At 38.8% G+C, this 26,443-nt stretch overlaps 1 protein-coding gene across 1 annotated transcript in view; it reads right to left on the minus strand.

The window, feature by feature from the left end:
• Positions 1-5,402: 5,402 nt before the first annotated feature.
• The window catches only part of DMGDH (dimethylglycine dehydrogenase), a 44,864-nt gene continuing 23,823 nt past the window's right edge, over positions 5,403-26,443 (minus strand). Inside the window, exons 8-16 of the mRNA XM_009637276.2 lie at positions 24,098-24,267; positions 23,778-23,931; positions 22,703-22,868; positions 20,111-20,241; positions 18,766-18,983; positions 17,705-17,862; positions 16,578-16,637; positions 6,317-6,451; positions 5,403-5,618 (exon numbers count right to left, since the gene is read on the minus strand). Of these exons, the coding sequence (XP_009635571.1) occupies positions 5,403-5,618; positions 6,317-6,451; positions 16,578-16,637; positions 17,705-17,862; positions 18,766-18,983; positions 20,111-20,241; positions 22,703-22,868; positions 23,778-23,931; positions 24,098-24,267 (1,408 nt within the window). The remainder of the gene's footprint in view (positions 5,619-6,316; positions 6,452-16,577; positions 16,638-17,704; positions 17,863-18,765; positions 18,984-20,110; positions 20,242-22,702; positions 22,869-23,777; positions 23,932-24,097; positions 24,268-26,443) is intronic.

Consider the following 26,443-nt stretch of genomic DNA (forward strand, 5'->3'; position numbering starts at 1 on the left):
CCAGGCGCCCCTGTGCGGTAGCGGGGCCCGAGCCTGTGTAGCCGTAGCAGCGGGGAGGCTGCGGGGTGCCTGCGGTGGGGGAAGGCGGCGTGGCTTCAGGCCCGTAAGTTTATGAAACGAGTCCAAATAAAAGAGCCCGTCAAGGCGTTGCTGGTGTTCGCAGAGTACCCAGCTCGGTGATGCTGCAGTTCATCCTCCATCAGTTCCGACACGAAACGCCCATTCTAAGCCATGGACCCTTTCCTGCGGGAGGGGACCAGGGAAGTGTTTGCAAACTTGCGTTCCAAGTCGGCTGCGCTTCCCTGGAAGCCCGTACAGCAGCGGGAGCAGAGGGCAGCGTGTGCTCTGGTACGAGTAACTGCACTGTTGCTTCTGTCTTCGCTCGTGACACCGTGGCAGCTCATCCTGATTTAATGCTGCCGGCAGAGTTTATTCTATGCATAAGCAAAGTGGGGCAGCTGCAAAACGGCCATGGCCTTGCTGCTTGCCAACCTGTGCTACAGCCTGGGAAAGACAAATTGCCACTGCCGCCGAAGCAGCAGCTGAGCTGTGCGAGATGGCAATCATTCCCATAGGAGAAAAGTGCATGGCCTGCCTCCTGCCATCATCAGCTGTCGCTCTCATCCTCTCCCCTGCCTGCCCCTTCTGCAAAATCCTGAGCGGCCCACAGCTATTTTCACTCCATTTTGTTCATACGGGTGAGAAGTCTTGACCTAGGTCTGGCTGTAAGGTGGTGCTCGTGACTGTTACCAAGTAGGAAGGAAGTGAAGCAACCCAAAGCAGAAATAACAGCTATGTCAACAGGGCTGTTTCTTCAAACCGTGTAATCTTCTAAAGCAATATTGTAAACGAACACTACCTTAGTTATAATCTTGATGAAATATCTAAGGCCATGGGGGGACAGAATAGCTGTCAACTCCAATTGGTGTTGTTCATCCATGGAACGCACGTAAATTTCAGTGTCCAGGTGAAGATCAAATAACCGTGTGCTTCACATTTAGCTGGAATGGTACACACGTGCATTTCCAGATTTATGTACCCATTTGGTAACAGGTGAAAGAACAATCCACATTAAAAATTTTATTTCTCGGTAAGAAAGGCAAATACCGAGTATGCGAGACTCCTGTTTACTTTTTTTTTTGATTGACAAGTCTCTGCAGAAGGAAAGTTCCTGCTCCTATGAATGAAGTCTAGTGGATAAGTCGACAAATTTACCACATCTTTTTTTTTATAAATCCCAAAGAATTCCCTGCTGGGTTGAAAACAACAGCAATGATGAGTGATGCCACATTTTTTTCTACAATACCAATGTGTGTGTCCACATCCAATAGTGCGACATGCACCAGTACTGTCCTGAGGTCAGTTTTCCCTTTAGTAAATTCCAGAGTTGCTGACAAACTGGTATGTGACTATGAGTTACATTTTCTCTGTTGAGGTGTGATTCATACTGTTCAAAAGGCTGGAAAGTTCCGATTTATCTTGTTTTTAGTTCAGATCCCCCCACCAGTCACAGCTGTCTCACTGAGTTGTGTATTCTACTAACTCCTTCCGTGTCCTTATTATAGGTAAAGTTCCGTTCAAATGTTTCCATCCCATGGAAACCATTCTCGTTCATTCAAAATAATTGCTCTGAAAAGCTACAGAGTGCTGGTGAAATCAGAAATGCTGGATACAAATTTTGGAATAAAATCCTAACAGTTATTCACCTGACATGTTTCTAAAGGTATGAGGGCATTTAAGTGCAGCTACACTCATACTCCCATGTAGAGGAGTGCCAGTTGTTATCCTGCTCCACCAGAATTGGACCTGTTTGCCTGAGCTGCCCAAGTTAAAACACTAGAACATCTAAACCATACACAGCAGATAAGGCACCATCACAGTCTGGATCTTGCTGTCTGTCATATTTTCTTAGTGTTTTTGTTTTTTTTTTTTTTTATTACTTAAAATAATTACTTTTTTATTACTTACTTTTATTACTTTTATTACTTTTTTTATTACTACTTAAGGGATTTGGAACCCCCATCAGAAAATACTGTTCTCTTGAATCAAAAGAACAAATCCTGGGAATGGTCTATGTTCAGTCCCCTGTGTTTCAGTGTACCCTTTCTGAATTTGGGGTTGAATAGTTTGGGTGCTGTTTTGAGGTCAAAGATTAATGAAGTCATTCAAGTGACACACAAGATAATAGTATCTGTGTGAATTTATCATTCCACACAAAGTATGAACGTGGCACGTCTTGCCATAGCACTTAGGAACCTGGAAGATAAACTCAAATGGTGGTAGTAACGGCTGCCCTGGTATACCAAAACGCTTTGGAGATGGAAAAAGAATAATGGAAAATTACAAAAGATTTGTTTGAGAAAACTGCCTTTTGACATGTCCTGATCTCTCCACACACAGGAATTGGAATATTTCAGAAAATTTCCTAGATGACCAACTGTCATTTTTGCACATTACAGAGGCATCTCCTCTGTTAGCTAATGGGGTTGCAGAAGACTGAAAAGATGTCCCTGCCAGTCTTTCTACCCTGGTATTTCTCTTTGATGGGTTAGAAGCCCTCTTAAAACATAGGGTGTACTACTTAAAACATTCTTGCTCCTATTCACTTCCTCTTGGTGTGTCCTGACACCACAAGTTTATGCAACACCATATCACAACATAGAATGAAAAGAAGCAGTGGCCGAAAGATTGAGTTAAAAGTGTGAACCCCTCTGTGGACATGGTTTGTGAAGCTTCATCCCCTTATAATTCATGCTGTGCAAAGTGCTGCAATGCTGAGCTACCCTAATAAGTAACGCCATGCGTCGAGTTGGGTTTCAGAGCAGTAAAAAAGAAGCTCTGTCAACTCAGAAGCCCTGTCAGATACAGGACTATTGTAGCCAAAGTGCTTCTAATACTCACCCATGCCATGCTTGCTTAAAACTACTTCCGGTATCTCTGCTCCTGAACGCATTGTTAAAGCGAAAACAGAGCCATTCTTAAGAGGTAACAGCGCAACAAGCTCTCAGAGACACCATTTGTCTTATTTATGGTCAGCGACGAACAGGGAGTTGTGTTGGTCTTTCAAGGTGGCTGCAGGAAAGAAACACTACTTTGCATTGCCTGGTCCCAGAAGCAGCATGCTATGCTTTTTGCCTGCTTCCCTAAATCTTGAAACAAAATGCAAATTAACTGGCCAAGGCTCGATGTTAACAAGACTTGTGTGACAACTGCTGTCAATGAGAAGCCCACAAGCGCATCAGCGCTTAGGCCTCTGTAATACTACACTGTAAAATGAGGCGGGTAGCTGTCTGCATCAGCTACAAGGATAAATTAGTGGTTGGAAGGTTGCAGCAGGAAATGCGGTACAAGCCCATGGAAGGTACAGTTATCGCAGAATCACATCTGTGATTCATGACCTTTTGCTCAGGCTGCAGAAAGCCTCCCCTTCTGCACGGTCAGACAGATCTCGTTGACGTGCTAATGAACAGCACTTCCTTCTTCCAAGCTGGCAAAGGAGTTACAAAACTGATTCTAACTTCCAGATTGGGATGTGCAAGGTACCATTGAAATGGAGTTTTGGCCTAGTGAAGTTTATTAGGAAAGTGTATGTGAGAGTTACTGTACGCTCCAGGATGTGGTGTCTAGTGAATTTGCACATTCTTGGGAAATGCTGAAACTCAAAACTATGTTCCTAAATAAAAGAATATTGCATTGTGTTGTATTTTAGATTTTAGATTTCTTAAATTCTCATGGAAACATAGTGGCCAGCTGTCTCATTACAAATAATGCCACCTTAAAAAAAAAGTAACATTTCTGATTGATTCAGTAAAGTAGAACTAAATCTGCTAGGGTAGTGAAACACTGGAACGGGTTGCCCAGAGAGGTAGTGGAGGCCCCATCCCTGGAAACATTCCAGGCCAGGTTGGACGGGGCTCTGAGCAACCTGATCTAGTTAGCGGTGTCCCTGCTCCTGCAGGGGGGTTGGACTAGATGACCTCTAGGCGTCCCTTCCAACCCCAAACACTCCATGATTCTATGATTCTATAAATCACTTATGAAGGCATAACAGAGAATAATTTCTTAATGGATTTTTCACTCAAGATAGTACCACGTGCAAACCTGCCACAGCTTGTGAATTTTATTTTGACCTGCTTTGTAAAAGATATTCAGAACAGCACAAGGCAATGCCAGCTTAGTTTAGCAAAAGTAAGTGTTCATTCTTCAAATTGCGTTTCTCCTGCTATATTCTATTTATATGTTTGCTTCTTTGCTGAAGACTCAGAGGCACCAACTTCTTTAGAGAAAATACATTTTGGACATTATTCATATTCATATGTACTTCAAAAAGGGTTATCTGTAGCCTAAAAGAGAGTGTTAATCTTTGTAAGTTGGAAATTGTGACATTATTCTTATTCAAAAGAATTGTAGAGCATATTATGCAATTCAGAGGAGCGTTATAATAATTTAGTGTGTTCCCATCATTTACATTATCCCGATCCTGCTTATTTGGGTTATTGAATATTTAACACTGAATAAAGCTCCTCTGCCGTGGATTTAATTGTATTTTTTTCAAGGTTAATATTTCTGTGTAACAACATATGGCTCTTATTGCTGTTCAATCTATAATTAACAGGAAAAGGAAGAACAGAAGTTCTCTGGTGTCAGTCTAGCTCTTCAGATTTAGAGCAGTAAATCCGTGATACAGTACTTTAAGCTCTGTTCAAAATTGAGTGTTAATGTCCTGTGTGTTGTAGAATATTACATGTAATTTGCATGATGATTCATATAAAATAATGATGAATGTGCTTCCTATAACTGTTTCATTAAGAAGAACTAGATTTTGATCTTCTGTGAGAATTCCTGCCGAGGTGACACATTGGGAAAAAATGTTAACAGTGCAGTTTGCCTTTAATATTGCCTTTATTATTTTTCATGATTGCTGGGATGTATTTCAATTCCTTAGGAGGCATTTCTGTGCAGAACTGTATTATTTTAATGATAAGTTTGCGATGTCATGCCATAAGGAGCCAGGATAAGCTACTTTACCATGAGAACAGGCAAAGCAAGGAACTGTGAGGGTCAAGGAGAGGAAGAACTTGCTATTGGCCAATGCCAAGAGCGACTTTCTCCTCTGTATTAATTCAGATCTGCCAGCCAATGTGGGAGCAAGCTGAATCAAGGATCTAATTCCATGCCACTTTCTGCTCACAGGTGCTACTGAGAAGGGGTTCATGAACTGCGCCAGACTTCTAATGTGAACAGCCCATACAAGGAAGCAAGAGGGTAACACCATCAAATTTCTCACTGATGTATGGCAATGAGGATCTTGTGTTTAGTAATTAGCAAATCTGAGTAGTTTTTTTCTCTTAATTTCATGCATGTTAATGGAACTGCACAATTTGCTGTATCCTCGTCTGTGGTTATATTTTGGGACTTTCACCTTTTCTCTGAAGGCGCATTCTTGTTGGTTCAGTCAGCACCAGTGGCTCCTGTATAATGGTTGCTGGATAATTTTTTCCTAGAAGTTCAACTTCCAATTTCTGTCCAACTTTGCTGAGTTCTGTGGGAACATACGCAAAAGCCAGACTCTGCTGACCACTGTAACTGAAACTTCCAGATGTGGTGTTGCCAATAACCTGAAAAAACCCACAAACATTTATCTTTGTTTTCAAGATGCAGTGAGGTTTTTCTTAAAAAACAAACAAACAACAAACCAACCAAACAACTATACGTCTCATATACTAGTTTCACTTCACTACTAGTATGCACTTCAGATATCAAGCAAGTTTTAATTGTGTCATGCAGTTCATAACATTCTCTACTATGGGTGACATCACCTTAAACTTGGAACTTTTTGCTCCTTGAAAAAAACAGTCTATTCCTATTGTTAATAAATTAAGTTTTGACTGGAACAAACACTACACACGTACATATGTTTGTTATACATGATCATTTAACTGCTGGTGAGCATTTCAACACATAATCTGTGCAGAAGTGTGGAGGCCTAAACTTTGCTGTTGTTTTGTTTCTTTTAAGTGAATAGCAAAAGTGTTGTTAGGACAATAGTGACTTTGCAGGAGAAGAGAATGGGTGAGTTAATACTTTAGTCTGTTCCAACTCTAGTTTTCTGTGACTTGAAGTTATTTCACATCTTCTTTGTAGATATTTAGTTAGTCTTTGCTTCCTGCTTGAAAATTAGAAAATGGTTATCATAGCTTCAAATTGTTCTGTGCCAGTAAAGCAAAAATAATGCATTCACACTTGAAACACAAAGTTAGATGCTGTTCATAGACAATTAACATTAGTTTCTTGTAACATGATCTATAGTCCTTACCTTGCCATTATACCACACACTTTCATTTCCCTCTGGATCAACATTATCTGTTTCCAGGGTGAGATATACCAGTCGTCGTTTGAGCCCCTTTTCTTTAATCTGCTTCAGTGCTTGCTTTCCTGTAAAGTCTGCTGGCTGAAAAAAATGGAAGATAATGATGCTATATGGTTATTCGGGTTCTCTGAAAAGTTTAGAGATACAAACGTTAAAATTTGTCTTCATTTGTTTTCCTATCACTTAAGTATTCTGTATGAAATATAGATTAAATCAAATCTTTGACAGATATTATATCCTGTATCTTGGTGGGTTTATATTGGTACATTTTATCTTGGTAGCTTTATTGGGAATGTTAGTTTCTCTACATCCCAGTCTCTTAATATCCGTAATTCCAAGTGTGGCAGGAAATGCACATGTAGTGAGACGTGTGTTACAAGACTGTCTGCCCAGCTGAGGTTGTGAGCCAGAAGACTGTGTTTCATTTCAGTTTCTATAAAAAGCCTGGAATATCAACACCCAAATCCTAAAGTCCTGGCCTCCCCATGTGGGGACACATGCTTTTTGATGGCAGCAGCAACAGTGATAGTGAGTTGTTACTATTCCATTTCAGTGTCTCAGGCTGCAGAGCTGGCAGTTTGCTCCATATTCTCGTTTTATGTTACGTATGGTTTTTCCCTATATCTACCACTTTATGGGAATACACAGCATGTTAGTTAGAGAATAATACAATCATTTGGAGTTCCCTTTTTCAGCTTGCCTAAAAAGGTACAAGCACAGGAGAGGTGCTCCAGCCTTTGGATCATCTTTGTGTTCCTCCTCTGGACCTGCTCCAACAGGTCCATGTCTTTCCTGTGCTGAGGGCCCCAGAGCTGGATGCAGGACTGCAGGTGGGGTCTCACCAGAGTTGAGCAGAGGGACAGAATCATCCCCCTCGACCCGCTGGCCACGTTGCTTTTGAGGCAGCCCAGGAGACGGTTGGCTTTCTGGGCTGCAAGCGCACATTGCGAGTTCATGCCCAGTTTTTCATCCACCAGTACCCCCAAGTTGTTCTCCTTAGGGCTGCTCTCAATCTCTTCATCCTCCAGCCTGTATTGATACTGGGGGTTGCCCCAATCCAGGAGGAGGACCTTGCACTTGGCTTTGTTGAACCTCATGAGATTCACATGGGTCCACTTCTCAAGCTTGTCCAGGTCCCTCTGGATGGCATCCTGTCCCTCAGGTGTGTCAACCACACCACTCAGTTTGGTGTCCTCTACAAACTTGCTGAGGGTACACTCGATCCCACTGTCTATGTCACTGATGAAAATATTAAACAGTACTGGTCCCAGCACAGGCCCCTGAGGGACACCACTCGTCACTGATCTCCATCTGGACACTGAGCCATTGACCGCTACTCTCTGGATGTGACCCTCCAGCCAATTCCTTAGCCATCAAATTGGTATGTCTTCAATTTAGAGAGAAGGCTGTTGTGGGGGACCATGTCAAAGGCCTTACAGAAGTACAGGTAGATATCATCAGTAGCTCTTCCCTTGTTCACTGATGGACAAATAAGACTGTATACCACAGCATGACACACAGACTAAAATGCTTTGCATGACACAGAAATACCAAGGAAGTAAATATTCTACAGGTACACTTAGCACTGAGTCAATTCCTTCCTATACATGCTAATGTAGCATCTGGTATTTAGTCTCAAGGAATGTAACTGTGGAACTCAACACAAGTATTCAAATACAATGACATATACCCTGGGGCCATCTGTCTTCCACCTGCTGTTCTGGAAGAAGCTAGGTCTCACTTCAGTCCTGTGTCACATTCGCCAACCCACTGTGGGTCTTATTGATACACTAAGGCATCCAAACCAGCAGTATGAATGCCTGTGAATTCCCATTTTTAGGACTCCTAGTAATAGAAGAGTGGCAACAGACAGGACACTCTCAGAACCACATTCCGACAGCATTCTTCTGCTGTGCCCTTTTCCTCATGCAAGACATCATCAAGTTTTCTAAAGGAAAGAATTGCAATTGGTGACTTTGGGAATGCCTTATCACACAGCACTGATGTAGATACTGCTGCACTTAGAGCACAGCTCCTTTTTTCTGGAGTACTCAGATACTTGTAAATGCATAGATGTAGAGAGAGGTGAAAGCCTTATAGAACACTTCTCATTTTTATGTTTGGGGTTGTTGTGGTTTTCTTTAAAATTCAAGATTTCTGGTTAATTTGTACCTCTATGAATTCCTCATTTAGAAATGGGAAAAACAGCTTCCATAAAGGTTAATGCAGCAATCATAATCAGAGCCTTGAGTATGACCTGGTAACAGATGTGTACTGCTTTTATGGGTCACGTCCAGATTAACTGTATAGAAGACAGTTAACTCCTGTTAATATACTGATTACTGGAACCTTGAGGCTGACAGCAAAAATAATTTTGGCTTCCACTTGCTAATTACCTTTTAGGTATGGAAACACTAGAGCAAGCAGCTAGCAGGCTTTAGAATCTATCTATCTCTGGATCTTTCCTTGCCTATTGGTTATGAAATTCCTACTCAATTAATTTTAACTGGGCCAGGCTTTTTGACCACCTGGCATAAATTACTACATAGTTCTTATGCTAATTGGAGATGGATTTGGGGTATTTCATGTAATGGGCATGTTCTTTGTTATTTTATGTTCCTTGAAGGTTAAGAATATTCTTGTCTTTTTAGAATCATGGCCTGGGAAAAGTACTAATAAGCAACATAGAATTCAAACTCTGGAAATTATACACAAATATGTAAATATACACACACTCTCTCTGCAAAAATGTGTGTATATATATGTATATGGACATATATAAACACACACACACATGAACACTATGTGAACATGGATAAAAATGTATGTATGAGAATATATGTTTATATATGATATACAACTGCAAAAAAAAAAAGTGTATATATACATTTTTTAAACATTTAAAGCAACTTCTTAAGAAATTCTAACCATATGAGTCTGACTAGGTGAGTCGTCTTCTTTTACAGTTCTGGGGTACCCATGTCAACTGTACACTGAGCAGATGTCCACCACTATTCATTTTTGATTTATGAGTGTGTGCATGAGGTTGTTCAAAACAGCACTCTGGAAACCAATTAATTCAAACTTGGTCTGGCTATTCTTGGTAACAACTGCTTCCTGTTTCTAGGGGAAAAACAGTCAGTTTGGGTATTGCTTCTGTTTATTTCAGCTTGTCACACAAAATACAATGCAAGAAAAAATCCTTTCAAAACAGTGTAATTCAGCAGCAAAATATAAAAAAAAAAAACAACCAGAAGAAAAGGAACAGAAATAAGGGAAAACCCTAAGGAATTTCAACCTCAAATTTAAAGCTGTTCTTAGTTTAAAAAAAAATCATTTGACATGTAGAAACAATGTAAGACTTTTACTGCTTAAAAGTAAGGAGAGTCCTAATAAGCTAAACCTAAAATACAAAAGACTTTCCATATCTTGGCATAAGCTCCCAAAGCATTAAGCTTTGGCAGATGTAATGTTTTTTGCATAAAGTAAAAACACTTCCTAGATACAAGACAAAGACTGCTTAGTTTCATGTTCTTTGAGTGCAGTTCACCAGATAAAACCAAAAAAGATGTGTTGTGCTTTTTACTTGTGTTACCTAGCATACAGATTACAATGGAAAATCATATCTCAAAGATAAATCAATTAAAATTTTCAAATAGCATGTAGATAAAGGGACCCCATTGATTATCTCATCTGTTAACATATCAGACATACATATTTGCCTTGCCCTTGTCCTCATCAGGCTCTTACCTTGCGTAAGTTACCATGTGTTTGCTAGCACGAGATAAAACCACTTTTTTTTTTAAAGAGTTCAGGAGACGTTAACCAGTGAGGTGATTTTTTTAGGCACAGTCATGTACCCTGAAAAGTTTAACTTACGGTGTTTCAAGTGTGCTTGACTTTCAATGGCATACAGATCCTAATTCTTACCTTCTGTGAAAATCTTTTGTGTCTTAACAGAGGCAAAGGAATAGAAATGATCTATAAAACCTTCATAATTTTTTTTTTGATTGTGCAGTTTAGCAGGATAAAGTCTAGGCATCTAGGAAGAAAAATGTCATATCCATTTAACAATAACTGGCAGGAAAGATATGCAAATCTCTTAATAATGAAATGTTTAATTTATTTGGTATGCTACTTATGACTGTGGGCATACAGCCAAATTATGTACACAAAGCCACCCAACTGAGTAAGGCAGCACCAACAGCTGCTGCGATCTGCTATAACCAGCACATTACAACACACTGGAGACAGCATCAATACAGTATTTTGAAATTAATTATTCTTAGCTGGATGGTCTTGAATAATTTCAGGGTAACACTCCAAATGATATTCCCCTCACCAGGGCGATAACTGAAGATCATTTTCCTCTGCAGGTAGCAAATATTTGTCAAGTTTCTTTTTCTGCAGCAAACCAAAGCTACAGTTTACACCACACAAAACAGTCTTCTAAGGGAGATGTGGCCAGTCAGAATGTATGGCACCTGCATCACTGCCCCTTTCATTCAATCTGCCTAGGCCCTTCTTGTATGCACATAGCCAGCTCTAAGAAATTGATATGATAAAAACAACTGATGAATTATTGAATTATTTTGGCTCAAAATTCCTAGCTCAGTGGGTGGTTAATCCTTTACATGGCTCAACAACCTTATGCCAGTTTGTGGAGTGGGGTCAGTGATCACTACTGTAGTCATCCATTTCAGAGCAGGAGGGATGCAAGTTGGAGAAAATGAAGGAAGGGCAGACAATGGCAAGAAGGGGGAGTTACACAAACTCTTGGGGGCTGGCCTGTGCAGCATCAAGTTGGACCACTGCCCCAGGAGACCTGGATAGCAAGTGCCAGGCATTCTGCCCACTATACCTGCCCTACACATCCCTATGTATATAGGATCTATCTATCTATCTATCTATCTATAAATATATATATAATCCCTACTGGATTTTAGAAGTGAGAAGACAAAAAATAATCATTTGCTATTGGTGCTGAAGACATGGCTCCCATTTTAAAGTCAGTGGCTGCTTAAGCAAAAAACAAATAAATAAAAAACAACGAATAAGCGGAAAACATAAGCAAATGGTTAGAAATGGTTGCTTTCCTCATTACCCCTACTCACCATGGCTCTCCTGCAGGTGAAAGGTTTTGATTTCATACCTCTGCTTAACAGCACTACAGACCACATCATCAAAGCGTAGAGTCACCAGAACAGAACAGTTTTTGCACAGCATTTTACAGAGACGGTCATAAGTAACCACGCATGCTGCAATGCTGCGGAGACCAAAAGCCAGCATGTACATCTTCCTTTCCGCCACTTTTCCCCCCCCAGGTATCTGGAAAAAAGCTTGGAATGGAGAACAAAGTGCCCCAGTAAATAAACGGGGCTGCAACAAGGAACCACTGTCTCTGATAAGGGTATTTCCTCTTAGCGGAAACAAACACTAAATCTTAGCTAAGCGCTCAGATCCTGGCCTGGAAGAGTGCACTTCCAAAGGTTTTCCATCATCTACCGCACTCTCTTCCCAAATCGCAGTGAGCTGTTGCTGCACAGGGAGTGCCCAGGAGATGGCAGTATTGGATACAGCAAAACAAGTCACAAGCCTACGAACAGTTAACTATGGAATTTTGTAGCTGTACGCTCTTGGTGCCTTTTGGCACTACTGGGTTCACATGCAAAACCCTTCTGGAAGAGTTCATTTCTGTGAGCTACCAAATTTACCTGGAGGCGTTTCACTCGAACATCAAGCTTTATCAAGACTTATGGTCCATTACAGTCAGGAGAAAAATAGGCTGTTTTAAGAATACTGAATTAGCTAAAAATAATCAATCCCTTCAAAACACAAAAAGGCACATGCTAGCAGGTTTTGAAGACTCAAGAAGCTTCTGAAATAAGGAAATTTTTTTTCTGTATGTCGATAGTTAACATAATAATCAGTGGTAAGTTTAAAGTGTAGCAAGAAAACATTTTCTAACATAAGGATAGTGAATCATTAGAATGGACTGCCCAGGGAGACTGTGGGATCTTCAGGACTGAGAGGTCTTTGTAATTTCACACATTAAATTTTTATACATATGGCAAGGTAAACACAGATGTAGTTGATTCTGCCACAGAACAAAGGTCTGGAGTAAATTAGTATCTGGTGATCGCTTATCTTTTTCTATTATAGTATTTGAAAAAGCCATTAAATTTAAACTAGGGTTTTGAAAAATGGAATCCATTCAGAGCTGATATAGTATATCTTTGACCACTTGAACCTGAAAAAGTTCAAGTGTGCATCAGAACTAAAACAATATTCTGGGATGTGGAGAAAAAAGAATTGCAACTTTTTCTTCTTTGAAGGTATTCTGTGATTTTCCTGCCACAAAGACCATTAGGACTCTATTGAATATTTAGTAGCAGAGTGCTAATTCATGAGATTAAAATATTAGTGAATGAGGCTATCTAATAACTTATCTAACTTACTAAATGTAAGACCATTTGAACAAACAAAAGAAAGACAACAGGTATTAACCCCCCCCCCCAACCCAGACAGATTTTATTGTGAAGTTATGAAGACAATGTATACTCTAAATTAGAAATTAATTTTGTTACTGTCCCTCCACTTTGGTTTAATCACAGCCCATCCTGCTTGTTTGTGCAAGGAAACAACTAACACCAACATTAGAGAAAAAAGGAGCGTCAAGCAGAGTCTAGAGGAAACCACCACAATATCATATCTTCAGCCTGACTGATAAAATGAAAGTTGCCACAGAAATGAGGAATTTTCATCAGAAAACCTGAGGACACAGGTTTACTTATTGTCATGCTATAAATCAATAGACCGTGGAAAAAATTAAAATGTCAACTTAAGCTTTTAAGAGCTTTTCCTGTTACTCATCACAAAAAAAAACCCCCAACTAGTCCATTATCACAGAATCACAGAATCACAGAATCACAGAATCGTAAGGGTTGGAAGGGACCTCAGGAGATCATCTAGTCCAACCCCCCTGCTAAAGCAGGCTCACCTAGAGCATGCTACACAGGACTTCATCCAGGCGGGCTTTGAATATCTCCAGAGAAGGAGACTCCACAACCTCCCTGGGCAGCCTGTTCCAGTGCTCTGCCACCCTCAGAGTGAAGAAGTTCTTCCTCATATTCAACTGAAACCTCTCGTGTTTCAGTTTGCATCCATTGCCCCTAGTCCTGTCGTTGGACACCACTGCAAACAGACTGCTTCCGTCCTCTTGACTTCCGCCCTTAAGATATTTGTATGCATTGATGAGATCCCCTCTCAGTCTTCTCTTCTTCAGGCTGAACAAGCCCAACTCTCTCAGCCGAGATTATGTACCTGAAGATGATGCATATGCTAAACTTTGTAAACACAGAGAAATATCCGGATTTTATTGGGAATTCACATCTCTTCATATTTATTCCCCAGATATTTGAATGCCCTCTCATGGAAGTTAAAATACTTTTTGATTATAGTACCTTCACTGGCATTTGGTTGTTTATTCACTTTAATCTAGAATTTAGAAACTGTTTACATTTCCCATGACATACCACTTGAAATTCACTTATGCTGAAGTCTTTTTCCTCATTTTGTGAGCTATTTCAGCTGCTTGTAAGAAGCACTCTAGTAAGTAATAAAACAATGCATCTTGGTTTTAATTTACACAGAAATCAGCACTTTCCCCAGTTGGGGGCGCATGCTTAAAGGAACAATCCCTGTCAGGAACCCTACAGACCAAGATGTCAAACAAGTTTAAGAATCTGTTGCTTGTGGTTTGCATCCCATTTGCCCTTTTTTGCCAAAAGTTTCCTTAACAATAGGAGCAGATGATAACAGAGTATTTTGCTTGTCTCCACTCATGGTGACCTCTAAGGAATGTTGAGGTCTATGATACGCCAAGTGAACACCAAAACCAGAGGCATGGAACTGGGACTCACAACCCCAAGCTGCCAAGAAGCAGAGTAAATAATCTCACATTGCACTTCATGCTACAGTGTTTAGGCCACTTCCAATATCTGAATTAGCTCAGGTACCTCTGCAGTGTCAACATACAGTCACAACTGCCCTCATCCAAGTCAATAAATAAACATCGATTATTTCCTTTTTCACATTAGTTCAGCAAAACTGGCAAATGTTTTAGGTTAACATCCTGCATCTATGCTGGAGATTAATTCCATGCCCATTCATCTACAATGTGAATATCTGCTCCAGAGAGCTGTTCCAACCCTGCATTTCAACCATGCAGAGAAGCGTGTGGCGCAATAAAGAATCAAGTGCTTCATGCACATTAATGCCTTCGCATGTTCTGCATGGGCATCTTGGCAAGCAACAGCTTTCCCTGCTAATGGCTGCCTTCCTGCAAAACAAACAGATGTCTCACATGGAAGTGGAAAGAAAAACTAGGAACAGTAACACTTTTCATTGCATTCTGCCATAATCCTGCTAATGCTTTTCTCAAGATGGGAAAGTCTTTGATGAGTAAATACAACATAATCCTGTTCCCTAAGATTCTGTACTTCCCTTGCATGTGTAATTTTCTCTGATTAAGGCAAAATTACAGTACCCAGTGGAGACAGCTGCAACTCCACTACATGTAGGAACTGCCACTGACTTCCCTGGGAGCACCTTGCCTTCCAGTGGATGAGCTCCATAGTTGGGCAAGAACAAGTTTAGAACCCGTATTTCATTTTAGAGCACACACTGATTTTAGATTAGGACAAAAATGAATGTTTTATCAATCTTGCACAGGTTGAAGAACTATAACATCTATAGACAGTTTCAACAGTTGGAGAGGAAAAGTATCTTCTGGATTCATCCCTGTTACTATTGGTGAAACTATCTCATAAAGATAAAAGCACCTTTTTAGGTTTAACATGCCTCAATTCTAGCCTACCCAAAGCTTAAGATTTGTTGTTTATTTGGAGCCATAACTTAGAAAGTTTGGGATTCCTTTTATCACTTCCACAGTGCCTTTACGTAACATGGCCAAAAATGTCAAGGGTCATTTATTATGTGATATATTAGTCTATCTAGTTATAAAGGGAATATAAATAAGAAGATAATTTGTCTCTGTATCACATTACATCATTGTAAAGATGAAATGTCTCACAAACATTACTTTTTCTTCCTGACTTCCCTTATGTAAAAAAGTTGGCACTTTATCTATTTTACAGATGACTAACTGAGGCAGAAGATAATAGTCAGAAAATAAAGATAAAAAAAAAGATAAAAGATAAAAGTCAGAAATATCCCCTTATTTAGGGCACCTAACTCTAAATGTATAGGACCTGATTTGTTACGTTAGAAACTCCACATTCACTGTGCAGGCAATTGCTGTTTGAGTTGATGGGCTAACTGGTAGCAACAGACAACATTAGAGCTGCAAAGGAAAGAATTTCACTAGGTTTCATGGAAAGGTCTTCTATTTGACAGAGTTAGGACACTTAGTTTGGACCAGAAAAGAGAATTACTAGCAATTTCTGTATCTATTAGTCTATAACAGAGCTTGATTTGCTAAAACATGAATGTAAGAAAATGGCGATGCTGATAAAAGGAGAGAAAATAACATCTTTTCATTTTTACCGCATATTAAAATCAACCAGTCCCATTCTCTAAACTTCCGATCAGGTAGGCAGAATTTATGAGCAGAGGACCTCTTCAGAAATTCTGTGAACAACTAATTGTCATTCTTTTTTTAACCAAGATGTTAACTTATATTTGACTCATGTCCAAGTTGTCAGTCAGCAGTTCTTCTGAAAAATTCTATTGTTTTTTTCAGTAATCGCTGTACCAGAGTGATAGCCAGGGAAAGCGATCCTACAGACAACTCCTTTAACAAGAATAAGCAGGTAAAACATTTTCGCAATTTTCACAGGCTTGTTCAGCTTGTATATAGATACTGTATGTTTACACATGACTCAAATTCCTCTATGAAAATAAATCACAAGGAGTTATTTTTCATGTAGACATCATTGAGTATTTGCAATTTCCTTACCTAATGTACAATTTTGATAGCAAGAAACATGGAAAATACGAAACTTCCTTTTAAACAAATCAGTACTTAAAGTAATTAATAAAGCAACTATTCTTATATACAGTGAAAAAAGTTGCTTGGTTCATTTTCAAAACCTGTTTAATTTACAGAAAATTATATTTTTCTTTTCAAACGCTTGAACGAATAACCTTGGGCATAGTAGAACACTTTGAAAATAATAAGACATACCTTGTTTAGCTTTACAAAGTATTCCAGTCCAGCTTCCAAGGGATTAGTGTCACAGTTCATCTGTTTAAAGGAAATAAATTCACCATCCATACATGACGGACTATCATAGCTTTTGGGTTGGGGATAGGGGGTATTTATTTAGTTATTCCATGCAGCCTTCTATTTAGTGCTGGGTCAATGTCTTCCATGTTGCATATGTGCAACTTCCATTTGAATACACTGTATGCTTCCTATATGTGATTTCAGTATCTACTGTTATGCCTAGTATAAAGTATAGGTATGTAAATCATTCATATAAGTTTCAATATGCAAAGTAAACACACATTGCAGCATGAAACAAGACTTCTCATCAAAGCAGAATGGAACCTGCAGAAGATTGAATAACTGAGGTATGCACATTAATTGCAACACAGCAGAGTGCCTTAGCTGGAGAGGAAAATAAAACACAAAGGCAGTTTTACTTACCACCTTCCCATTAGGTGTAGGGGGATTGATTTGTTAGGAAGCATTTGAAGCAAGAATGAAAATAAGTATCACTAGGCAAAGGAAAAGGACCCCTAAATGCCCACTATTTCACCTTTCTGAGTTCATTCCTTTCCCAGGAATTTGGAAAAATTTCAGCTAAGCAAAAATTACACAGATTTTCCCCAAATTCTCTAGGACCCTAAGTAGTTCTATATTGTGAGTGAGCAAAATCGGCAGGAACAAGCTAATGGGAAATGAAAAAGTTCCAAATACATTATGAAGCAAGAATAATTGGCCTCTTGTGACAGTTACTACAGAAATAAAACATTGTCAGAATCTATCAACCAAACCTTTGATTTCAAAACACTAGAGCTCAGCAAAACCCTCATAATTTTGTAATACATGACAGGGAAAAACATCAGTGAATCAAAATAAGTGTCTCTTTGCCAGCAGTGTAATAGAGCATACTAGTTATTTTTATTTAGAAAAGACACTCTTCAGAATTATAGCAGCTTATCCTGCTCAAGGTAAATTTTCTTTTCATGCTAAATTGAGAAACTGGAACAAATACTATCTGAGCTAGATCTGACTAAAAGCTGTATAGTCATAACGACATAAAGAAAATAAACAGAAAGAATAATAAAGAATCTGTATTTCCTGACCTCTGCTCCCCAGGCTCGGAAACCCTTTTCCAGCCTTAAAGCATTCAGAGCGTATGTTCCAAAGTTGTCGATTCCCTCTTTTTGGCCAGCTTCCATGATTGCACTGTAAAGAGCTACAGAATCTTCTTTCCTATGATAGAGCTCCCAGCCCAATTCACCTGTTACACAAACAAGATGAAAGGTTTCATCAGCTCAACAATGAAACAATCCTAATAAATACAGTCCTATTCTTGGTAAAAAGTGGGGATCAATGCTGTAAGTGTTAATTCACATTCTAGGATCAATTCTGCTATCATATATCAAGACTAATTCCCTGCAAGAACCATCAGATGATTTAAGCCCTAGATCTTAAGCAGTGGTACTATTATTCTAATTTAAACTGTTAGCTGACATCGAGGGGGAGGGCAGGATGGGGACGGGGATGGGACATGGGACAGGAATCAGAAGAACTGGTAAGAAAAGGTCATGTAGCAAAGCTACAGTGAGCTTAAGGGCATTATAAACAGATGATGACTTGGCAAGTGAACAACAAATGTAACGGAGTGCAAATAAGCATAAAACAAGTATATTGTATCATATTTAGTACAACAGAAAGAGAAGGACTTCAGCTGCTTCAGAATGGTCTGAATTCAGTCCATTGCAGTAGCGATAGACATAAAAATAAAATAACAAAAAGTAACTAAGAAAAACAAATAGCATTACAGCATTACATTTTCAAGGCACTTGACAAACACTAATATGCGGTAATCCAAAAACAATTCTTGACGTTGGTTTTGGAGCAAATACCAAGAGGTTATCAGAACTGGACTTTCGTTATGCAAAATAAATATTTACACAATAGAGTATTCTGGAGAAAAAGGTCTTGGAAAACTCAGCACAGAGCCTGGCCAGATCACCATTGAAAATCAATGCACTGCATTTCCTCACACATTTTCATACGAAATGTGATAAATCTGTTACGTATGAATACATGATAAGATTTATTTTTCAACATAATTTTAGTTACACAATATTTTATTTATTGCATTTTTCCTTAAGGGTATGTTTTCTCTATTGCTTACCTGTGTATGATATCCTAATGGCAGTAACAGCAATATCAGAAAGTTTCAAATGTCTAGACTGGAGGAACTTAAATGAACTATCACTCAGATCCTCACTTGTCAACTTCTGGAGGATCTGTCGGGCATATGGACCTGCTACACCAAGTACTCCCATCTCATCTGTCATGTTTTCTATTTCAACTTTATATCCACCTCTTGTTACTTCCTCTTCTATCCATCTGTGTGTAGAACACAAGTGATGTGAAATTGTTTATGAAGAATAACTGATTTAGATAAAGATTAAAAAGGAATATTTTTTTGTTACACAATGAACATAAGCAATCTCAAAATAAATTCCTCTGTCAACAGAAATGTACCAGGCTTATTCCTTCCTGAATACAGTATTTAAAGTATTGGTGGGAAGTTCAGTTTTGAGTTTTGATTTAATCAAAACCATCAGCTGGGTATTGTCTTTCAGGAAGCTCACAAACTAAATGAAAGGAGCATATTTAAGACTCTTATAAAGTACTACTTTGTTAAGCAGTGCTAAAAGATCTCAGGCACAGGAGAGTACCAAATAGGACTGCTGAAATTCTGTAGAAGTAAATGCATTAGGTCTGGTTCTGCCATTTGGTTCCTGAATGTGCCAATGGTCCTACTGATTCACGTGGGACTGTTATGACACAGTACGTTATTCATCATGTGTTGAGGTAGCAAACTTCAGTCTTTTATGTGTTGATTCATTTTGAATAACTGATTTGTCCAGTAAGAAAAAATCATTTTCTTAGTATGTATGTACAGCCATTTCCAGCACTAGAAATGTCACTTCCAATGCTCATCTATGAAAAGGATTTTAATGAAGTCGTCCTTTCTTTCTATTGTTTCACTTCGTGACCCCAGAGCCCAAAGCAGAAGACATTATCACAGTGTCAGGAAGACTGCACTACCCATCTGTATTCACCAGGTCAGTGCCTGTGGGGTCATCCATGTTTAATGCCAATTTTCTTTTTTTGCATAAGAGAAAACACTAGAAAGGGACAACCATGCTGTGTTACATCATAAAATGCCAAACACAAACAGGTTCAACAACAAAACAAGATCTACCTCCATTAAAGTATATTACATAACTATGAGTAAATTCTCCATCCTTTTAGACCAGCAAGAATCCAATATGCAACTGCTTGTACTTCAGGATTCAACTCACCCAAGTTTCTAAGAAACCAAAATCAGTAAATAAGTAGAATTCTCTTGAACGTAGCAGAAGATTTGTTGAGTAATAATTAAGAATTTGGCACTTAGTAAAAACATTTCTATATTAATGTGACTGTATAGCACTGTGTAGTTACTGTATCAAAAATAAACTAACCTCAGATCATGGAGTTCTGACCCCGATCCAGTTACAAGCATAAATTCTCCAGGATACAGTTGAGAGACTGTTAGCTCAGCATAAACTTTTCCGCTTGGTGTTAACATATGGCTTATATTTGTGGAACTCACCTACACAGTAAAATTTGCAATTATTAAGACTGCAAAATAAAACCTTTGAATTCTTAAACATTATGAAATATATGGAAATATGTCTTTACTTGAAAGAATGATGTTTTTCTGTTTGTTCTGCTATGCCGTAATAGAAGTAGAAAGACAGACAATTGGCCAAGCTTAAGCTTTAGAGTGGAAATTTCACATTTTCCTTCACAGAAAAATTTGAAATTTTTGAAATTAGATAAATCAAGACCTTTATAAATATTTGTTAATTGTGTATTATTTAAGGTGTTCTTAAGCTACATTTGATTCAAGAATGTATTTTCAATACAAATTCAATCAATTCTAGTTTGTTTTCTGATCATCAGAATAAAAGATTCAACATGTTATTGACATAAATATTCTTTTTTCAATCATGTGAATAAGGCTTTCAGATCATAAAAGGATAACATTACTTTGCCCCATACTTTAAAAAAAGAAATACTGAGCTGGCTTATGTTTTTGTGGCCCTGATTTATGTATGCTTTCATATTTTATGTAGTTGGTGACTATGAAACTACATCTCTGTACATTTGAATTGGGTTCTGTGTAGAAATGTGATCTCTAGAGGCAACATTTCAAATAACAGTTACTTAGCTGTGACCATAAAATGTATACATGTTCATACAGCTATCATCCATGCAAATGAAAATATGAAAATGCCATAGCTGTTGTGCTGTTCTGATTCCAGAGGCAGAATTTAATATCTCTTATTTCATCCTGCTTTCATAAGAACCCTGTCAATCACGCAGTCAGTGCCCAGATTCCAGACAATGAATGGAAAAAGGAAAAATATTGCAGATATTAACATTCTTTTTCGAGGTCATATTACATTAATATAGTTACTGGCCTATTACAGGCACATAGTTGAGTTTTCAGGATCATCAGATCCTGATCCTAGTCACACTTAACCTGGTTGTGATACAAGTATATCTCCAGTAACTTCACTGAATCATTTTATGATGCAGACAAGCATGTATTGAACCAAAAATCAGGCAGCTTAAATAATCAATTGTTGTGAATGCTGGATTTTTAAGTGGACTCATAAACCATTCATTCTATTTTGCCGTCTATCTTTCTTTTTCCCCTTAGCAACACTGATTAAACTCTGTAGAAATCACTCGCCTTGTTCTCATAATTTTCTGTTTAATTTTGCTTTCCCCCACCACATAAATACATTCAGCAACTGTTATCCATGCCCACTGATGACAGTTACCCCACCTCTACCACAAGACAGAAGACAAACTTTTAAGCTATACTGCTAACACAAAATTAATACAGTAAAAAAATACAACTACATGGCAGTTGGGGTTCTTCCTCCTCCTAAACCTATAGGACATCATTCTTTTGTACAGCCTTCCCACTCAGTTGGCTCTGGCCTCTGAGAAGTTCTCTGCCTTCATAACTATAGTCTCATTGTACCTACTGTTTCTCTGTGCTTCCTCCCTCTAGTGTCTGAAGCCGCTAAACCCATCACCTACAGCAAGAACTTAATGAAATTCTGTGCTGAAATGAGCAAACATCATGGCTGTAGCACTTTGGAAAGGAACAATCTGCTTGCTGGAGGTGTATATCTGAAGATAAAACACTAGGTGTAAGTGGCTGACAAAGCAGGAAGATAAAGGCACTCATGGAGCAGTACCATAAACTGAGGGCCAAGAATAAGAAACCTGGGCTAGTTTGTCACAGTGTGCCATTTTTGAAAGCAGGATCATATTCTAAGTATCTGGGAGCAGCCACACTTGTGGAGAAAGAACAGGTGTGAGCTGAAAGCTGAATATCCTGAATATTTGCAACCCTGCCTGCTTCAGGCAGTCAGCTGTAAAACTGAGTCAGTATGACAAAAACTGTTCCCTTGGGTATCCAAGAAGAATACAACACCCAGCTATGGTCAGGCAAGAGCACCTTCCACTGCTGCTTCCACTTTCCTCAGCTGCCTGAAGCTGCCAAAGTACAGTGCAGCTTTAGGCAGGCAGCTGCCAAGCTATTCCAGTACTAATGTAGAGAAATTCCAGGTGAGATTCACTTAGACTTCTTTAGACAAAGATTTGAAAACCAGAAGGTTCTGTGATTGAAGGAAACACTTTTTTACTATAAAGGTGTCTGAGCATAGGAACAGGTTGCCCAGACAACTAGTGGAGTCTCCATCCTTGGCGATATTTAAAAGCCATCTGTACGTAGCCCTGGGCAATGAGCTCCAGGTGACTTGCTTGAACAAGGGGTTGGACAAGGTGACCTCCAGAGGTCCCTTCCGACCTCAACTGTCTGTTCTCTTAGCTCAGTGAAATACACCTTCTGACACAACAGTTTCTCCAAAGGATCTGCGTGTTTGGTATCTGAAGGATATGGCAATAACATTATGCTTCATTTTCCATTTCTGAAACAGATCCTGTTTGTCTAAATCCTACATTAAAACAATTATCACTGTCCCATTTACCTTTGGAACAACATTTGCAAATAGATGATCCAGCAGCTTAACAGAATCTGTGCCTTTTACTTTAAACTTGCCAAATGGTGACAGGTCAATCACACCGACTTTTTCCATAACCTGTTTATATTCACGACCCACAGGGTCAAACCAATTTGTGCGCCGAAAACTGGGTCTGAAATAGAGCATTTACACACATAAAACACAATTTGGAAATTTTGTGCTCTTTTCAGCAAAATGTACTCTTCTGTTTCCTCAGTTTAATAGTCATTCAAAAGAGATGGTCTTTCCTAATTGTAGGTAGCTTACCCAATATTTTCCTTGGTCTAACCTGGCTTAATTATTAAAACCCTTTAACAACACAGAAGGAGATGGGTTGATATTTTATCAACCATTTTGTATAATAAACTGTGAACTGTTCAAATGTTAGAAGAGGTAGTAGTCTGTCATGTAAATTTACAGCATACTTTATTGCTGAATCATTTATTTGACTTTAAGGTGTCAAAGGCTTTATTTCTGAACAGCAGAGTGTGTTTCTATTCCTTTATGAGCCTCATTTAGATTGGGACTCCAGTATCCCTCTGGAAAACATTTATTTGCTGGATGGTCCCTGATGCAAGCAGGTAACTAGGTAGGCAGACACAGGAAAAAAAAAAAAAAAAGAAAGGAGGATAGGGCTTCTCCTTTCCTGAGAATTACACAGACAGGAATCGGCTTTTTCATGAAAACATTATACTGTGCTGCTGAATATAATAAGAACAGGACAAAAATACAAATTTGTAATGAACAAATTGTTCTCTAATATTTTCCTAGAGCTAGGCTGTTCCCTGATACCCCATACCTAGAAGAGTTACAGGATACCTCGATGTGTGTTTTGAAATGTCTGCATTACCAGAATGAAATGGATTCTAAACTATAGAAAAAAGAATAATGGAAGATCTGCCTAATAGCTACCTTTAGTTGAAATGAATGATAAATGTATCCTTATTATTAAATTTAACTCAGCTGGCCCTTGTTGTCATGACAAATTACAGGGGGGTGGGAGTGGGAGGGGGGACGAGAGGGAAGGTAATCTTTTATTTACTTGTATCCAGTCTCATCTCCAGGTTTGTAGAACCAATGAGGTTGCTCCCATCCTGCATGAAAGCCCATTGAACATTTTGATTTCAGCAAATCATACAGCCCACTGGTTCTCTCTGTTGGTCTCCCAGCAAATCTTTCTTCTTTAGGGTAACCAACTAGAGGGGAAAAAAAAACAAATCAAAAACCATGGCATACTAAAATACTGCGCATCACCAAGATAGAATATATATTAATACATACATATAAACACAGAAATCTAGAAGCAGGGTTTGTTGGATCCCTTTTCAGGATATAAATTTATGTAAAAAAATGCCTTCTTACCAATGTTATTAAAACCATAAGATTCTCTTGCTTTGGCTGCTGTGTACTCTGTGGTGGTCCATTTTCCATACCGGTTGGGATCTAATTCTATCAGGTCAAATGGAGGTTCCCCCTCAAGGATCCAGTCACTGAGATACTTTCCTATGCCTCCAGCATGTATAATGCCATATCTTAAAAACAGGAAAAAGTCCTGTAAAGCCAAGTATTTTTTTGTTTGTTTGTTTTTAAAAATCAGTGCTAGCATATACTACTAATACACCCCCTAAGTATTCTAAAATTTTCCCTCTTGTTTTTTTTTTTTTCTTGGTTTGTTCTATTTTGTCTTGTTTTCCAAGATTACATGCTTTATTGACAGATATTTCTACTGCCCCACTATCAGCAACAGAACTCCATTGCTAACGTACAGCATTTGCAGTGCTTGAGATTACAGCAAGCTCGTTCTTTCTCTAAAGTTCAGAATTTAACAATCTTTTCCAGGGCATTAGAACTCTTCAAAAATTAATACTAAAGAAAGTTCTCAAATTTCTGATATCCATTAAATACACTTTCTAGTCATAGAATACCTCTTCTTTTTCAACCAGATTTTATTAAACCAGACTCGGATTTGAAAACCAGACTGAGACATTGTAGCACCTACAGTGAATATTTACATTACACTGACAAGAGTAACAGCAGGAAAAGTCAGGAGACTACACTACTGAGACAGCTTTAAAGAATCAGGGAATGTAAAGAAACTGCAGATAAAAATAGGAGAATTGTTTGCAGTGGTGCCAGAGTTGAAAGCTGCTTTTTCTCACCTCATTAACCTTCTCTGTTCTCCACTACAACTACAAAGAGAACTGGTTTCAGAAAGCTTATGCTAACAAAATAAACATGTAGAAGTTTTCTGCTACCAGTTTGTAGCAAAAGCCTGTCCTGTTTCTACATAATGAGTGTGTGAAGGATCAAACTGTGGAAGAGATCTCCTGTTAGAAACCTGCATTAAAGGAACCACACCAGACAGTGAAGGTAGATACTCAAAAGTTATGAAGTGATAGATGTAACGTTTCCTTACTTAAACACTTTGTACATAATTCTAACTTTCAAAATGCTTGACATCTTGATATCCATAGGGAGAAAGCTGTGTGTGAAATGTGCTCCTGCGAGGTACCTGAAGTGGACAACAGGGGACAAAGCTCTTCGTTGTGCTGCAATATGTGTATGTCGCTACTCAGTCCACATATGACCAAACAGTACTATGTAATGCTGAATTACAGGCACCTCTGATTTGACACCAAAACATTTAATGACAAATAATTATTAATACTGAATGATTTAAAACTTTTCATTTTAATACCTCTGTGAATTAATTTGCCATGTCTAAAAAAACAAGTGTCAAAATAGCCTCCTGTCTAGGGAAGATGTGAAAATAAATTCTTAGTTATTTGTGAAATGCTCCAATAAGCACAACACAAAAATCCTTGAAGAAATAGTAAGTCTGTCCAAAACCAAGTTGACATCAGTGTGCAGCAATTAAATCACATGGACACTGAATAGTGAAGCTAAAACAAAATTGAATTGCTGTTCATCAACTTTACATTCTGAATATTATCCTCTCAATTAAATAGGCAAGGATCTTGTGGAGAAAAAAAAGGATGTAATCTTTTAATTCTAATGCATATGCATATGCATAGGAATAATGAATTCAGATTACACCGACAACTTAGTTTTGTTAGTTCCTAACTGCAGAATGCCTGACTTCATAATTTTCATGACATTACTTTGATACAGTGGGGTTTTAGCTGTTAATTATTTCTTTAAATAAAATAGAAATATCAAACAGTTGAGTATATGAAGTAATTCTGCCAGACACAATCCTTTAGGCTGTTCAGCGTAAATATTCAGATTCTCAGCACAAGCTTGTATCACTGCAGTTGATGCCGTAAGGATGAGTGCTTGTGATCGGCCACTCTGCAAGTGCTACAGAAGAGCTAGCCATTGCTGCAGTTAATTTAATTAGGCAACTCTCAGTTATTCATGGGTATAAGTTTTATGGCCATGGCCACAATGCCTTCAAGAACAGCTTCCAGAAGAAGTTTTAGACAGCTTAAGTCTCCCCGCACCATTCACTGCAGCCAAAAGCACAGGGGAACACAGCACAGAGACCACTACATGACTGTGGGTGGCAACAGACCAAATACAATGAAGTTTTTTGGCTTCAGTTGAAGACTGCTGAGGTGATGGCAGGGCAACCCTGGGGGCAAGATGGCCCTGCAATAGGGATTTGCTACTGCAAGTACAGCACTGGATGTGGGCTGACTGGTCTCTGCACTCTGCAGAGCTTTGCAGCTCTGAGTGTGCAACCAG

This window comes from Egretta garzetta, unplaced genomic scaffold (genome assembly GCF_000687185.1).
Source record: "Egretta garzetta isolate BGI_Z169 unplaced genomic scaffold, ASM68718v1 scaffold424, whole genome shotgun sequence".
Taxonomy (NCBI): Eukaryota; Metazoa; Chordata; class Aves; order Pelecaniformes; family Ardeidae; genus Egretta; species Egretta garzetta.